Here is a 16478-nt window from a genome sequence, read left to right as displayed (position 1 = left end):
TTTCTTCTTGTTTATTCCTGAAGATTGACCACAGAATAAATGAAAGTATAGAAACTCAGTACAATAATGACCTAAGGGCAGTATATGTATGTCCAAGACTTTAAAACAAAATTTTTATAAGCTGGCATATTAGACTGTAGCTTGAAAAGCTTTCTGCAATAACCACATATGTTTTTCAAACTGTGAAGAACTAGGAAAGTGTTATTTGAGAAAATAGAATTTGAATGACAAAAAAGGAAATGGTGTTATGAACTAGCTGGTGGTGGGTGCCTTACTGAAGTTAGGGGAGGGTTATGCTTAAAATGGATTGCACTCTGATACTCTTACCATGAGGATAATGCAATTTATTAGACTACAGCAGATACCAGTGTACTTCCCTCTTATTTTATCATATGAAGATGTTTGAATTTTTGAATCATATGTTCCCATTAATTTCTGTATGTAAAAGGCTCCTTTGCAAACATTGCTGGTGTGTGCCAGTATTTTGTTTGTCCAAATCTATCTACAGAGTCCAGAAGTTAAAGGGAGTTTAGTTGTCATAGTGGACTTGGTCATGGACTTCTCAAATTATGGATAGAGTACAATAATTACACATGATCAGAAGTAAGCACTACGCATTTTCCTTCATTTTTCACTGTAAATGCTTTCTAAAAGTGTTCAGATTAATAAACCTGTGTATGCTAGGCAGCTGTAGCAGTAGTCTGTTGAGGTACATTCTCCTCAATGCTGTATCCACAGCACTGGGATACTTTTTTTTTCAGAGATTTTTCCAGCTCCTCTCTTATGGTCACAAACACTGTTTTCTCCTTAGTGCTATATTTTTGTGCATCCCACTTCTATAGCTTATCTATGTCCATCTCTGCCCTTTGCACACTTTTTTACTGCAGAAGGGAGATAAACAGCCCCTAGGAAAGAGGGATCAGCATGCTAAATGGTTGAGTCGCTGGCTTTCAGACAGAACACTGGTTTAAACTGGGTAAAAAGGCTATTTAGGTCATTTTCTGTCCTTAGATGAAAAAGGAAAGTAATTTTAAATCAGTACCAGATGTGCATGTACTAAATGAACCTTAAGTTTCTAATTGGAGTTCTAGTAAAGCTGTAATAGATGTGGCAAATTACAAACAAAATGTTCTTGTTTACGTTAGTGTAACTTTAAAACTTCAGCCAAAGACCTTAATAAATGCTCTGTTATTCTAAAAATGGAATTGAATGTCTATTCAACATTCAACAAAATTAATCTCTGGTGTAACTTCAGTGACATAACTGGAATTCTAGTAGGAATTAATTTGGCCTCCTATGAACGGCTTAGTGTGTGTGTGCTTGTGTTCCCATGTGTTTGCTTCAACATTGCACTGGTCCTACAGCTGGGAGAAGGAGGGATTCACTCAGGCACCCAAAACTTAGCAATCAGAAGAAGCAGGTGAAAGGACTGTTTGAGTGCTGTGACAGATGCTTTCTTTCAGGCTGCATAATTCATAGACAGTAATATTAGCTGCAACAGTTCAGCTCAATAGCAACACCTCATTATTTTATCCCTCAGTATTTATTCCTATGGTTGACGCCTCATGAAATTACTGTTAATGTGTTTATATAAGGGCAGATCTGACACAAGTGGGGAAGAATTTAATTTCCCACTCATTCTTTCCTGCTGATGTGTCCTCTTCCCCTGGTAGAAGTGGCAAGTGTAAATAGTTAATTTGCTTCAATTATGAGCCTGTCCTGCTAAATTAGAAGCAGCAGGAATATGAAGAGCCAGAATTATACATATGAGGCAGCTGACAAATCCTGCGAGCTCACAAAATCAAATCATTTACTCCTCATTGGTGCTCAAAGACCCACTAGATAAAACCTGCAGTTTATTCTTTAACATCTGATGGAACTTGGATTGTATGCTACCAATACTTATGTAAAACGAAGTCCTTGTGCATTAGTGTCAATGTTTGTGATGCTGTTACCGTTTTCACTATAACCCACAAGCTTTCAGGGGTTTTTATTTTGTCTCTAAAAGTAACCCAGATTGATTTGGGCATGAAAAAGAGCAATGTGTGTTTTATAAGTTTCTCTTTTGACCATGGGGATGTTTTAGACACTGCTGGGATGAACCAGGTCGATATCAGGAGGGGGTTTGCAAGTAATGCTGGCCAACACCTCTTATCTCCACAGCTTCTCTCATGATGTGAGACAGCACCAGACAGATCAGAGTGGATCCAAGATCAGTGTTTCAAGAGGTCTTGACTCTGCCTGTCCTCTGGGAACACCCTACCTAGGTCCTCCCTCACGGTTGTGATGGTGTCCCATCCCTTCATGTGACAAACAAGATCATACATCCCATGGCTGGAAGAGCCATCATGTCCCCATTGCATTGACATCTATGTGGGGTGCCCAGTGTCAGGATATCAATCAATTCAGGGGGATGGCTTCTGAAAGAGATTCAGAAGATGTGCAGACCAAGTAGTCAGTGGCATTTTTAAAACAAATTTTCAATTTCTTCCCTTATATATGCTGATATACTAGCACAGACATTTGTTTATCTATCTCTTATTCTCCCTTTAAAAACCTTTACTTGCTTCGTGCTAATGAAGCAATCTCCAAGGAGTAACTAACACGCTTGTAAGAGGATGAGAATCTACCTCCAGTTTAGTAAACAACCACACAAGGCTTGGCTTTGTTTTATTTTTTTAAATGAGAATAGGAGGAGAAGGCACATCTGTGTGTGCATACTGCCAAAGTGAATTATAAGCAAAATAGATTCTGGAATAGGCACAACAGACAGCAACCTTGCATGTCTCCTCCCAGCTACCTGCACCAGCAATGTTGCTTTCACCAGTGTTTCATCTTATGAGTGTTTGAGAGATGCACTGTTTTTCCTCACAAATTTCTATATTGAAATTGCACCTCTACCCTTTGAAGGTCTAGACTGGGGTGTCAAGACTTCAAAACAACTGATCCTCATCCTGGTGTATTCTCCTTCTCCCTTCCTCTGAAAGCATCTGAGCTTAATGAGCTGGAACACAAATGGGCCAATAATAGGCATGTACTAAGCACAGATATAACACATCTATGTACATATATGTAAATTTATATGTTCAGGTTTTACTATTGCCCTGGCTTCTACATGGCCAGTCCTTGAACCCTTTAACTTCCACTGTCTTCAGAGGGGAGCATTATCAGTCCCTCTGAGCACTGAAGTCACAGGGAACATCAGACACGCCCTGCTCAGGGTGGATTTCTAATGTCCATTTTCATCACACAACAAACACGGCTCCTAGAGAAATATTGCACAAGGCCCCTGAGTTATGAAATGTTGACTTTAACTCCACCTTCTTATTGTACTTGAAAGCAGCTGGGCTGAAAGGACCCTGGGCTTCAAATACTGTTCTAGCAATGTGCATAAATAATAGCCTTAATTTTCAATTTATTCTTCTTCCCCAGATTTTAGCCTTACATTTGACTTCAATATGAACATGACTTTAATGTCATTTGCATACAAAGCTGGCTTTAGGCCCAGTTATTATACTTCCATTCAGGCTCACATCCTCACTTTTTTTTACAAGACTACCAGCAGGTGGAAATAATCACCAGATAAATCATATGTTTAACGTCACTTGTTTTGAACTCAACTTTCATTCAGCATACTTCTGATAAAGTGTACAGTCCTGCTCCTGTAAACTGAAAGCATCAAGACTATAGGGTCAAATTTAGGCCTGGCACAAATGGCTGGTGCTCTCCAAAGAGTCTGATTGTTTGTGCTAGAGGTGAATTTGGCTTGTGATCTTTCCCCCACATGCCAGAAAGACAGAATTCTTTCCCCTAAGCCTGTAATATGTCATCAGTATCTTTTCCATGCTCTACAGTCAAAGGGACTACTGAGCCATATAGCTAGCCCTGGGCCTCTTTGTTACTGTATGTACTTAGATTAAAAATCAAATGGTAACATATTTCAATGTCCATTAAGCAATTGTGAGGATTTTTTTTTCTGGCTGCTGTGGGAATATCTTTCTCCATATTTTAGATGCATGTGTGCAGCTCTAGGTGCCTTTGCTTCAAAATCAGGAGATTAAAACTAGAGATATGTCTCCCTCTTGGAAAAAAATACAAGTTTTCTCTATGAGCCGACATATTTAGGGCCAGGAATGACAATCTGAATGTGGAATTTAATTCTGGATTGGAGCCTACTGTATTTTATCAGATGACATTCCTGTAACTGTAATCGGTGAAAATGACACTCCCATGGGATATAACACTGCAGAGACCAAGAGTACAAAACCGGTCATGTTGCTTTTTGATTTACTGTTTTTGCATATACTGTTTAGTGGGGTTTCTGGAACATTTCCACCAAAACAAATGTGGGCACTTTTACATCATTTTAAAAAGACAAATAAAACTTGCTTGCAAGTCTTAGCTCTAAGAAGAGAGACACGAGACAAACAGAAAACTTCCCTTTCTTTGTCATCCTCATACCATCTATTTAGGCAAAGCCAGGGAAGCAGCATGGTTCATTCTAATTGACTTTGTCAGCTAGGAAACAAAGAGATTTTGCAGACTTCCAAGAAGCACAAATTCTAAAAGTCTCTTTTTCTGCAAAGATTATGAGTCAGTGTAGTTCACTGTCTCCAAGTGTGGTATCATCTCTAGTATCAAAGGGGACTGTAGTCACGAGCAATAGTTTTCCATTAGCACCTGATAGTCAGAACTGAGGATGTGGTTGCAGACATTTGAGTGCCTGTTTTGGCTCTTGTGATGACTGGGGGAAGGGAGATCTGTTCTCTTCAGGCAATAAGGGTGCAAGCCACAAGTAACAAGGTAGTAATCCCACTTCCTAGTGTGTTGTGGTATGTTGATAATCCTCCACAAGCATGTTGAGAGGAAGTTCATTGTGAAAAAATGGCTAGCCAGAACAAAAACCTGGCGTAAAACATTACAGGTATATTTCAACTATGTGTATATATATATATATCAGTAATGAACTTCATATTATAGAACACACAGAAAAGCATGGGAGACATAAAAGCCTGTCTCAAGGAATTTATGATCCAAAAGAGACAAGAACTAAACATCAGTTAAAATACATAAAGTAAAACATGACCAGAATTTGGCAGCATAAAGTAAAAGTGCTTCAGTTCTACTGTGGTTTTAATTTGGTGAATCTAGTATTTGTGAGTGGTTGTCCTATAACTTGCCATCCCTCTATGTCCAAGAGGAATTTTGGTGCATTCAGTTTAGGGATGTGTATCAGTGTAAATAAGAGTTCAGTCCTTGCTGTAGGCTGCAGTAGCTCTGATGGCCCACATGCATGGCCAGCCCAGCAAACCTGAGCTAAAGGTTGCTGGTGCAATGGCCTGGGGGCTGGTACCAACCTGTGAGAGCCCAGGGCATTTGTTTTCCCTGGTGGTCTAACTCTCTCTTATATATTCATGTGCACAAAGTAGGGTTTTGTGCTTGCTCTTTTTTACATGCTTTGCTGTACAGTGTAAGGGAACTTGAAGCTACCTTGGAAGTGCAATAAAGCACCTGTGTATTATGCTGTCTGCATTTGCGTGTGTGAAGCACAGTAGGAAAATAATGCCAGCAAGTTCCATTTATAGACAAATGTGTGCAGTCTTGGTGTTTTGGGGTTTCTATAACATGCTGAAGAGGAAAAGAATAAATTAAACTGACCTACCCTGCATATATGAAATGCTGTCTATTTCTGCCAACATCCATTTTTCCACAACTGGGACAATATGGGAAATAAAATACTGTATAAGAACACAAATATGCTTCTGAATCAGAATGGGCCTTTCCTGCCTATGTGACAATCAGTTGACGTTCAATTATCATGTTAATTGAATTAAAGCAAAGTGGAAATTACTTAATTCCATAACTATATGTTCCCATCAAGTTACTTATTTAATAATTGTTGCTTGCTTGACAGAGGACAGGAAAATGACCTTATAGGAGATTTCTAAGATGCTATAAATAAAATTAAATATTCCCACTATACAATACAGATAAGCAGCAGAACAGAACCCTGCTTTGTGATACAGGAAAAAGTTAATTGTATTATTGGATATGATGTGCTTGATAATTTGACACTGTCATATGCATGAAGCTCAAAAGACCTTCAGCTATTTTCTAGAACACACTTGAATGATGACACAAGCCTTTTTCTGCCCTGAAAGTGCTGCAAGGAGGCAAGTCTTATACTTACAACAACATAAAACTATGTAAGCCCAAGGGCTAAAAAATTTTCACAGATGCAGAAAAAAAATATTAAAAAGAGTTTGAGAGGAGCAGCTGACTTGTTCCTACCTGTTTGAGGTACTGCTGCAAATGCTGAAGGCATTCCCCACTTGCCCTGCCTTCGTAAGCCCCCAGTACAAGTCCAGTCCAGCACAAAGCCAGTGAATTGGTATCACTGCCAGGACCACATTCATTTGCTTTCAAAGAAAAATATTGACAGCCAAACCAGACCTTATTGCTATTTATATTACCAAGTGTTTATTCCCCAGACAGGCAGAACTTAACAATTTTTTAGTCTAGGCCATGACAAGTCAATTTCCAAAACCAGCATGAGGATCATCAGCCTACTTGTATGCTAACCTAAGCAGTGGGCACCTTGAGAAGGGCTTAGTGACAACTCAGCCTGTTGACCTCAGAGGAGACAATGATGTTGTTCCAGGGATGAAGTGGGTTGAGCTGATCACCTTCCAGACCAGCCAGTCTGCAGGAGCCATTCTTGGCAATGCAAAAATCAAAACAGGCTGGGGTCTTTCCCACCCAGTGAGGACTTGTTTACTCTAATGACCTCCTGTTAAATTGTTAAATTTTATAGTGCCAGGGAAGACATGGTGTTCAAGTGATTATTATTCGTTCACCTACAGATTCAAGAGAAGAGGTCAAGGCAGTGTGTACACTGAACATGATAGATGCGTAGGTAGGACAGAATTAAATAACAAACATCTGATGATGTTTCTGTGAAGTAGTGATGCTTTAGATGGAAATTTGCAGAATTGTTGTTAGCTTCATATTATTGAGTTAACATTGTGCAATATGACTATTTGTGGGAAAAGTCAGGTCCCAGAGGACTCCTTCAATTATGCTGTGACTGTAAGAGCACAGCAGGAGTGTCTATTTTTTATATTTATGTAAAGCAAAATAAAACCCGAGGTGGAAGCAGTAGATACATGATCTTTTGAAGAACATTATTCTGCGTAAAATTCTTTGTTCAGCTCTGTTTTTTGAGTTGGCTAACTTAAGAGTGATGCAAAGGCATTGCAATATACAAAGGAGTATAACTTAGTCTTTGTTCTGTAAGTCAAGCTGAATTCATTCTAGCAGCTAGGAACTGACTGCTGACTAATTTCTTATTTGTTTTCAAAACAAATACTAATTCCCCTAATTATCACAAACGATTACAACTTAAGAAGCAAATTGCTACCTTTTTTTTTTATTATTTGCAGAACAATAGGAGATCAACAAACACTACATATTTATCTTAATCTGGAAAAATTACAAGGGTGCAAACATACAGTTGCACAGCTAAAACCAATCTTTTTTCCCTCTCTGTCTTTATATTTACAATTTTAGAAGCCTAAGACTTCTCTGTTTCCATTATGATCTTTTGCTTCCCTGGGAAGAAAAATCCTTAATCCTTTTAGGCAGCCTCTGAGTTTTGCCAGCCTGCATCTGAGGTTTGTTCTGTGTCTGAAAGCAAAGCGTTAGTGAAACAAAAAATAGTTTCATGAGTACATTCTTTATAAAAATGGTGTTGTACTGGATCCTTCCAGCCTGACATTACCACTCTCCCTTTGTAGTCTGCAACTGTATTGTCCTCTGTGTGTACACTCTGTGCTGCCAGGTCCTCTCCATTACAGGACTGCTGGTATTACTGAAGCATTGGAAGATCAAAAGAGAACACTTTAAAGTTTCATAAAGTTTATCTTTCTGGGGAGGAGATGTTCATGTGTGCTTTTAGCTGTGGAATTCAGAAGAGCACCCCAAAATTAATAATAGCTTTGACTGTCCTCCTTAATAGCTTTGACTGTCTTTTAGCTTTGAATCAATAGTGCAGTTAACCAGGCAGTGAAGAATGGGAGGGGGAAGGTGGACAGTCTTTCCTTATGGAGGTTTTCCACAGGTGCCTAGGTTGTGCAGGGCAAGTGGACAACAGAGACACAAAGTTGCAGTTTCATTTTGTGCAATATTATGAACCCCAAATACCCATCCACATGTGGATTAAACTCTGTCAAGTGACTTTGAAGTCATAAAATATAACAATAAAAAAAAATCCTTCTTTTTTTTTTTTTTTCTCCCTCACTTTTAAACCTTTAGATTTTTTTTAAACTTCTCCTTTCAACAAGAAAGATGAGGAATCAGCCCTGCTTAGTTACATGAAGCCCAGATGCATGCATGACTCCTAAATCTACCCCTTCAGGAAAAAATCCAAAACATGAAGTACTGAGAAACTCATGACAAAATTTGCAAACAGAAATGCTGAGTTGTTCCTAAATCTGTCACTGACATGGCAAACAGCGAGTCATTAGCTAGGCTCCATGGATCAGAAGCTGGTTCTCCTCCTGAGAGCTTTCAACCCTAAATATCTACACATGCTTTTCTAACGTCATGTTACTGTAGTGCTATGAGGTCCTGCCTAACCCTGCAGATAATCTTTGATCTTGAAATCTGGGCAAAATTGAAGTGATTCTCCAAGGTCTTTAATCTATTATGAGATTGTGCACATGCCACATTTAAAATAATTTGGTGAGTTGAGAGAAATGTACAGAAATAGATCCATGCTTCTGAGAAGTTAATTAGACCGATATGGGATCAAGACTGGAATAATGACTAACATTTATTATCCCTAGCAGCTCCGTGGGCTTCTTTGACTGCCCCCAACAGGTCACCCAGGGAAGAGAGAAATTCTCTTGGCTAATCTGTGGTGCTGTCATCTCCTCCTTCATTTAGTTCAAATGTCTGTCTGCAAATTCTCGTCTTCCCCAGAGGGTTTTAACTGGTCGCACAAGTGGAAGCCAGGGGAAAGGGACACACCTACCTCCCCCCATCCCCAAAGGTCCCATTTAAAAGTACACCCCACACGTCACTGAGCAATTTAGCCTGAGATGCTATGAGGGTTATTGTTTTTTCAGTACTGTTGGTTAGTTAAATGGTGTTTCACAGTTGGAACAATATTTTCTTTAAAATATTTGATGTTTATTATTTCACTCTTTAAGTAATATGAAGAAGAAAGGCTGTTTACTTAGAAAGACATTATGAAAATGCATGAGGCACACCAGTGATATATAAAAACAAAACCAGATTCATTTACCAATGTGCCACTCTTTGTTTTTAGGTATACAAGAAGAAAACTGAAGCTGCCAAGAAGGAGTATCTGAAGCAGTTAGCTGCCTACAGAGCAAGCCTTGTATCCAAGGTAACACATAATATATATACATACACACATATATATATAGTGACATATTGCAAACCATTTTCAGCTGAGCGCCGCAGTATTTAGTGCAAATAACCTTGTTTATTAGCACCTTAAACTTGCATTTAAGGTGGAAATGCTCAATAAACACAGTCATCTGTCCACGTAAAGATATCCTTTCCTTCCTGGTCATCAAGACAGCACTTCAGTTTGGGACTATCATGCCAGTTCAGCAGGGGAAGGAAGTAGTGGTAAATAGACCTCCATATAACAAACATGCCAGGCAGCCACTGTGCTGCCTCTAAGGGGAAAAAAGGTATATCACACACTAAATGCCTGGGTTTGGTTTTGGGGTTTTTTTTTTAGTAATGCTTTTTACCTTACAATCACAAAACAGAAATGGTCAAGCTCAGATGATATTTCAGATTTTCATAAGAAATGTGGATTTCCATTTTACATCCAACATTGTGAGCACAGCATCTGTCACCACTAAGACAAAGGTGGAACGTTCTCTAATGGAACACACCAAATATACAGCCAGTAGCAATTTTCTAAATAGATTTATTCAAACATTCTCAGCTCTCATAATTTTGCAGTAGACTCTTTAGAATTCATAATAGACTTTTAAATATGCAGAAGAATGTGAAATTACTGTACTGTGTCAATGTGAAAAACCCATTGAGCAACTTCAGAATTGTGCCAGCTAGAACCACTTGCTTTGGGTCCATAAAAAAAATATAGATCTATTTTGTTCTTACTTAAATAAAATAAATTTTAGTGGTAAAAAGTACAGTATGAAGGACTGACATATAGGACTTGAGAAGAACTTCTTGGTTAGTTTCAAAATCTTCTTGGAGCCCCTGCACACAATATTACTTTGTATACTGTATTAATTTTTCAGGGGGTATGCTATATTATTAGCCATGCGAGAACTTTTCATACATGCTTCTGCTTTATCTCCATATTTGGTCAGTGTTTGTTCTTAATTTAAAAGTCTGAGATATGGGTGCCACCTAATTCATTTTTGGGGCTTGTGTCCTGTAACTTTCCATTTTTTAGCTGCCATTATAAATACTCCTGCATTTAATTAAAGTTATTTGCAGTATACCATTCATTTCTGTATTAGGACTGTTTGGTTTCAGAAATTATCATTGCCTTCAGAAAGAGTACCATGTGAACAGAAGCAAATCTTTTTGAAATAGCTTGCTTATTGGCAAAAGATAAGTCTAAAAAGCTCAAAATATTCCAAGTTTTAACCCAGCTTTTCACTTGAGAAGGTAACTTGGCTGTCATTATTCAACACATCATGGAGTATTTACATGACACTCTATGCAGCTTAATTTTGATATGCACAATATAAAAAATGAGTTGGATTTTTTGAAAGATAAAAATACATATTATGGCATTTTCTGAAGTTCATTTTTTTGGAAAAAATTTGGAAGAGTGTTGATTAGTTCAGTGCATGAATCCATTTTTGCAAATATTCAAATTTGTTGTTAGTCAGAAAAGCACTGAAGCATTTTCTTAACTTTTAAGCAATTATTTAAATTCTGCCCATAATGTAATGTTTTTGTCTAGTGTGGAAGGTATAAAAATATAAACTTAATGAAGCTGAGTACTGATTGCTTATTCCCATGAACACACTCAATGAATCTAACAGAGCTGGTATGTAACTAAAACAAGTCCATTTCAGAATAAGGATGTAAAATAACCATTTGTAATATAATATCAGTGTATTCTACATTATCATTATTAAATATTTATATGGCACCAGAAGAGTTGTAGCTCTTTAGACAAGCCTATAAACATGAGAAAATATATATAATACATAATTAAGATTATTTGGAGTCAATGTGGTCTTTTATGTCCATGTTGTTACATTGCTGTCCATAAAAACTACTTTTAGGAGGTATTATTAAGATTCTAAGACCTCATTATCAAAAGTTTAGATATGGCAAAAGTAACACACTTTTTCCAAAATTTTTTTATTACCATATTAATGATTTGCTCACATATATATTTTATTCTTTGTACCTTACTTTCTGGTACTTTACACTTATAATCAGGTGTTCACCCTGAATCCTCCTGAGCTATATTTACTGCATGTTGTTTAATCTTGCTGCTTTATAGAATTTTCTGTGCTGCTCATCACAACAGTGCTTTGGTATAAAAAAATTCTCACTAAATACTTGGAAGCAGGAAGTTTATGTGGTTCATATTTTCCAACACAAATAATTGTGAAATCAGGTTCTCAGTAATTTTGTGCATTCTCCTTGGAAAATCTTTTTTCAAAGTATTTGAACAATATTAAGTCCTTCATGTTCATAGCAGAGCTCCAATAACTTTGGGGTGGCAGCTATGAGATGCTCGATTGTTTTTCATATCCCATCAAGACAGGCTTTTGCTATCCAAATGTTATCCAATTATCAAACTTGCTTTCATATCCTCTCCTAGAGATCTCTGTCCACAGAAAGAGGCTGGAACAAGTAGACAAGGGTTCTGCTCAGGTCCCCTCTGTCCAGGTCAACAGGTGCCTTACACCTCCCAGAGCAGCTGCTTTTCCTGTTTCCTATCCTTTTGACAATGATTCTTTAAGTATAAGTAGATTACATATAAGTGTGAGCATATAGAGAGTCTTTGTGTATGTCTATCTGAATTTATTTTCAAGTCTTCTCTTTTCTGAAAAGCAAGGACTGAACATATGCCATGTTCTACCTCAGTGGTCCAGACTTGTAATTGAATTCATTACCCCCATCTTGGCCATTTGATATTCCAGAATAGTCAAAGTAGAAGATTACAGAGAAACAGGGTAGAAGTCCTATTGCCAGGACATTTCCTAGCCTGTGCCTGAGAGCAGAATAATGAAATTCAGGCACACTGGTGTTCATCCCAAGCTCTGGAGTCGAAGTGAGCCATCAGGTGGAGAGAGTGGCCTTCTCCATGACACTTATCTCCTTACCCCTTTACTCTGCTTTTTTCCTCCCCTCCCCAGGACAATGGAAATGTCACCAGCAGCTCTGGTAATAGGATTGCCCACCCATCTCTAGTACACTTCTAAATGCTTTCATGAAATCTTTATAAAACATGTATGGCTACCGCCCAGTAAATAAGGTAAACGTATCATTGTATAAATATGTCAATATACATAATTACCATTCATTTATAATATATTTCCAGTATTTCCTCCCTTTTTATACTGGCTGAAATTAATGGGTGTGTTGTTGAGTTTGTTCATGTGTGTAGGAATTGATAGGCAAAGTAAAAACACCTAAAGCATTATATCTTCTGCTATGCAGATTGCCATATTGCTTATAGTACTGACTAAGCCTTTGCATTGTAAACAAGTGTCTTTATATTTGCCCTTAGTTGCAACTTTTAGTACTATTCAGGTCCAGAAATGCAGTCTCTGGTATCTGGTAATTTGTACAGCATTACAGAAAATGCTGTGAATTGCAATTTTACTTTTTTCATAAAACAAGCACTTTTTCTAGCCTAACCAGCCTTTTTTTTTTCCAGCTGACATTAGAGTTTTTGCTGTATCTTTCAAATATATATATTTAATACAGATATATATGGGTAAATATTAAATACTTTCATATATTACATATGTTCATACATGAATATTTATAAAACAATATATGCATGTTATGTATTCAACATGCCTAATATATTTATGGGCATATAGGGATACATATATGTATGTTAATTATAACAGTACAAATGTATCTGTTTCAGTAGTACAAAAAAGATTTCTCTTCCCTGTTTTATTATTTTTGACTGGATGAATCTTTAATTCTCTCTGTGTAGTGACACAATTTCAAGTTTCATGAAGATATATATTAGCGTCTATGGCTGAAGCTAAAACTGCTCAGCAGGGGGAATGTTATTCAAATTCAAAATACTCAAGCATATTTCAAAAGTCTGATGTTGTATTTAAGTCAAAGTGGTGTCCTCACTTGACTTTGAAGTGAATATGTTGGACATTTTTCAGTTTTGTGGACAGTGCAAATCCTTTGGACCTGTAAAATTACTTCTTGAAACATATGGCAGACTTAGCTTTTCCTAGTCCATCATCTTGCAATTGTGGTTCATAAGAAAACTAAAGGTCATATCTGTAAGACTGCCACTGCCTTAATGCCATTAGCACTGCAATTTGTAACCAGGGAGTTCCAGGGACCCAAAGTATCTGTTACACTGCCTGTCTTGTAATAAAAATGATCAGCCTGAGGAATTCAAGTCTCTTTAAAAATGCAGTGGACATACAGGAAAACATTTGACCTAGTTGTAAAAAGCAATATGGAGACCATGATAAAAAAAAATAAATACAAAATCAAAAAAACAAGCAAACAAAAACCAACCAACCAAAAAACAAAACAAAACAAAAAGCAAAACTGAAAAATAACCCAAAACTAAAATTGTAAAATTAGTATTAGTTTCCAATTTCATATATGTATTTGGTGAGAGCCCTTGCCTAACATATAAAAAGGCAATGCAATATGTTAGGTCTCCCTGATCATTTATTTCCCAACTCCTAAATTAATGTGTGTGTGCATGTGTGCTCTCTCCACAATTTATTTTCTGTAACTGCATTACTTCATAGTGGCCAAGCTTCAGATGTAGGGGGGGCACTGTATCCTGGCTCACTCCATGAAATAAGCAACTGCTGGGGTTTAGGACATCTCTTTTGGGAATAAAATTCTTAATATCTCTTGACAAGTTAGTGACTGAACTGTTTTGTCTCCTGGTCAGTGCTTTAACCAGTTGGCTATTGCATGCATAGGGCAATATTTCCCTTAAAGCAATAACAAAATAATCCCAGAATGATGACATACACATACATGTTTTACTTTTTTCCATTAGAATTTCTAGATGGAAAAAAAATATAATGAAAAGTTTCCAAAGCAGGTACTTCATGTTTCTGTGGTACCTTATTCTTTCATTATTTTTGGAGTTATTGTGATGTAGTCAGAAATTTTCAAAGAATTGTAAATTAAATCCTTTATGTACAAATATGTCATGTGTCAGAGTATCTTTTAAGTAAATATGTATTTATAAAACATTTGTCTAATCTCATCATAACACAATTCCAAATTTTTTTTTTCTAGCAAAGAAACCAATGATCTACTGCAGCTGAAAATAAAGAGCAAACTATATTTAAGTTAGTGGCATGAATTTGATTTGAGGCTAAATCATGTGACGCTTTACATTCAGCAGTGCAAAAACTGAGAGATGCTCTCACATAATTTCTGCCAAAAAGTGCCAGAAATGTCTTGATCTTGATAGAAGCCAGGTTTTGATTTGAAGAGGAACTATATTTGTTTTTGAAGTGGGTTAATAAAACTAGATTTAACTATTAGCCTAGTGCTTCCATTTGGGGAATTAAAACACTTGTATCAAATTAAAGTTGCATATTCTTTATCACATGTACCCAGGTTATATTCATAAAACATCCATCTTTACTTACATATCCTAAATGAATCCATGACAATCCTCTGTAGATGATGACAAAATGTATATTTAGATTTGAAGATGTTCTTCTGAGCCACCTTGACTAATTATAGATGACAACCCATGGCTTACTTCTTTGTTTCTGAAACATCAAGAATGTGTCAAAAAGCTTTCTGAACTCTCTGGGGTCCCAGATGTTGTTATTGCATTAGGTGACTGGAATTAACAAAATAGGAAACGTCATTTGCTGAGAGCCTCTTGTGACTTAGGTAGGAAGGCAGCTGCACTGCAAATATGCATATGAGTTATCTACTGGGGTGGATAGAGTTAAATCAGAGGGATCTCTATAGGAGTTAAAGAGCTAAGCAGAAAGAGAAAGCAGTGCTGGAGAGAAGTCATTTGCTCATAAACATCTTCACAGGGGTATTAATAAAATGGCTGAGCCCATGCGGGCTAGGAAAAGGAATTCTCAAGGACAGGCTTGGGGTTGGAAGTGACCTAAAATGTCAAAAATGTTACAAACAGACAGGATTATGTGAACACAGAAAAGCTGAGAGAAGGAATAAACAATTCAAGATGCTCCTTCCACCAAAGAGACAGCAAAGACAGCAGATGCAAACTTAAGCTTAGGTAAGCTTTGTAGGAGCTGCATAAATATGCAGCCAATTTCCTTCTATCTGCCTCTTTAATGTCACAGTACTGAAGATAACTCATTTTTAAGCTGAGTCAGGCCAGCCTAAGTTTGATCACAGCCTGCACAGCCTGGACCATCCTGGTACCAGCTGACATAATCACTGCTGTTTCCTGAATGTAACCTTCATTCTGGTCACAGATTCTGAAAATTGTTGGATTCCTCAGCATGGCTCAAGGACAGACAGCAGTCACTAGGTGTGAGCATGGCACCATCGTGAAAAGGGACAGTGTGGCAACTACATAGGTTTATATACATATTATTTTCCAGGTTTTGAAATACTCACACATGACATGTTCCAGTCTGTAGAGAGAGGATGCCAGACCTCCATTTTTCATTTAAAGAGAAACACCTGTTTCTCATTTAAAATAGAACTATGTTGCACCATTATGGCTTTGTGAAAAAAAAAAAAAAACAACAGAAAAACCAAAAAAACTAATTTTGTTTGCCCACAAGTAAAGCTGCTTGCACTATTTGTTGTTTGCATATTGGCCATAAGACTTGCTTTGCCCTTGAGAAGGTCTCTCAGCATATATTTACAGGACATATAAGCATCCAGTAGTACCAAGAACATTTACTGAATGTTCTGAATGTATTTACTGAATATTTTACTACAAAGGAGAGCTTAATTGGTGTTATTAATAAAGAAGCATTTTGATAATATCTCATCTGTAAACAACTGAAATTATACTGCTCCAACTGGAAGGCTTTGATCATTAATTTTCTGAAATCAATAGAACAAGAAAAATACCCTTTTTTCTCCATAAATAGAACATCTCTGGTTCTATTAGTTATACATTAAGATTTAGTTTTACATTAAGTTTTACATTGCAAGAAGCAATATTAGTTGAGCACTACTTACTAGAGTGAAATTATTTTAAAATCTATTTAATTCTCACATATTATTCTATAGTAGATAAGAATTCTGAA

At 37.0% G+C, this 16478-nt stretch overlaps 1 protein-coding gene across 2 annotated transcripts in view; it reads left to right on the top strand.

Moving 5' to 3' along the window:
- The window catches only part of TOX (thymocyte selection associated high mobility group box), a 217457-nt gene that overhangs the window by 182594 nt on the left and 18385 nt on the right, over nt 1–16478 (top strand). For both annotated transcript variants that reach the window (XM_019005777.1, XM_015619518.1), the window contains one exon: nt 9332–9412. In XM_019005777.1, the coding sequence (XP_018861322.1) occupies nt 9332–9412 (81 nt within the window). The remainder of the gene's footprint in view (nt 1–9331; nt 9413–16478) is intronic.

This window comes from Parus major, chromosome 2 (assembly GCF_001522545.3).
Source record: "Parus major isolate Abel chromosome 2, Parus_major1.1, whole genome shotgun sequence".
NCBI lineage: Eukaryota > Metazoa > Chordata > Aves > Passeriformes > Paridae > Parus > Parus major.
Note: the sequence above shows the minus strand (reverse complement) of the source record. Positions and strands in the feature narration are given on the sequence as shown.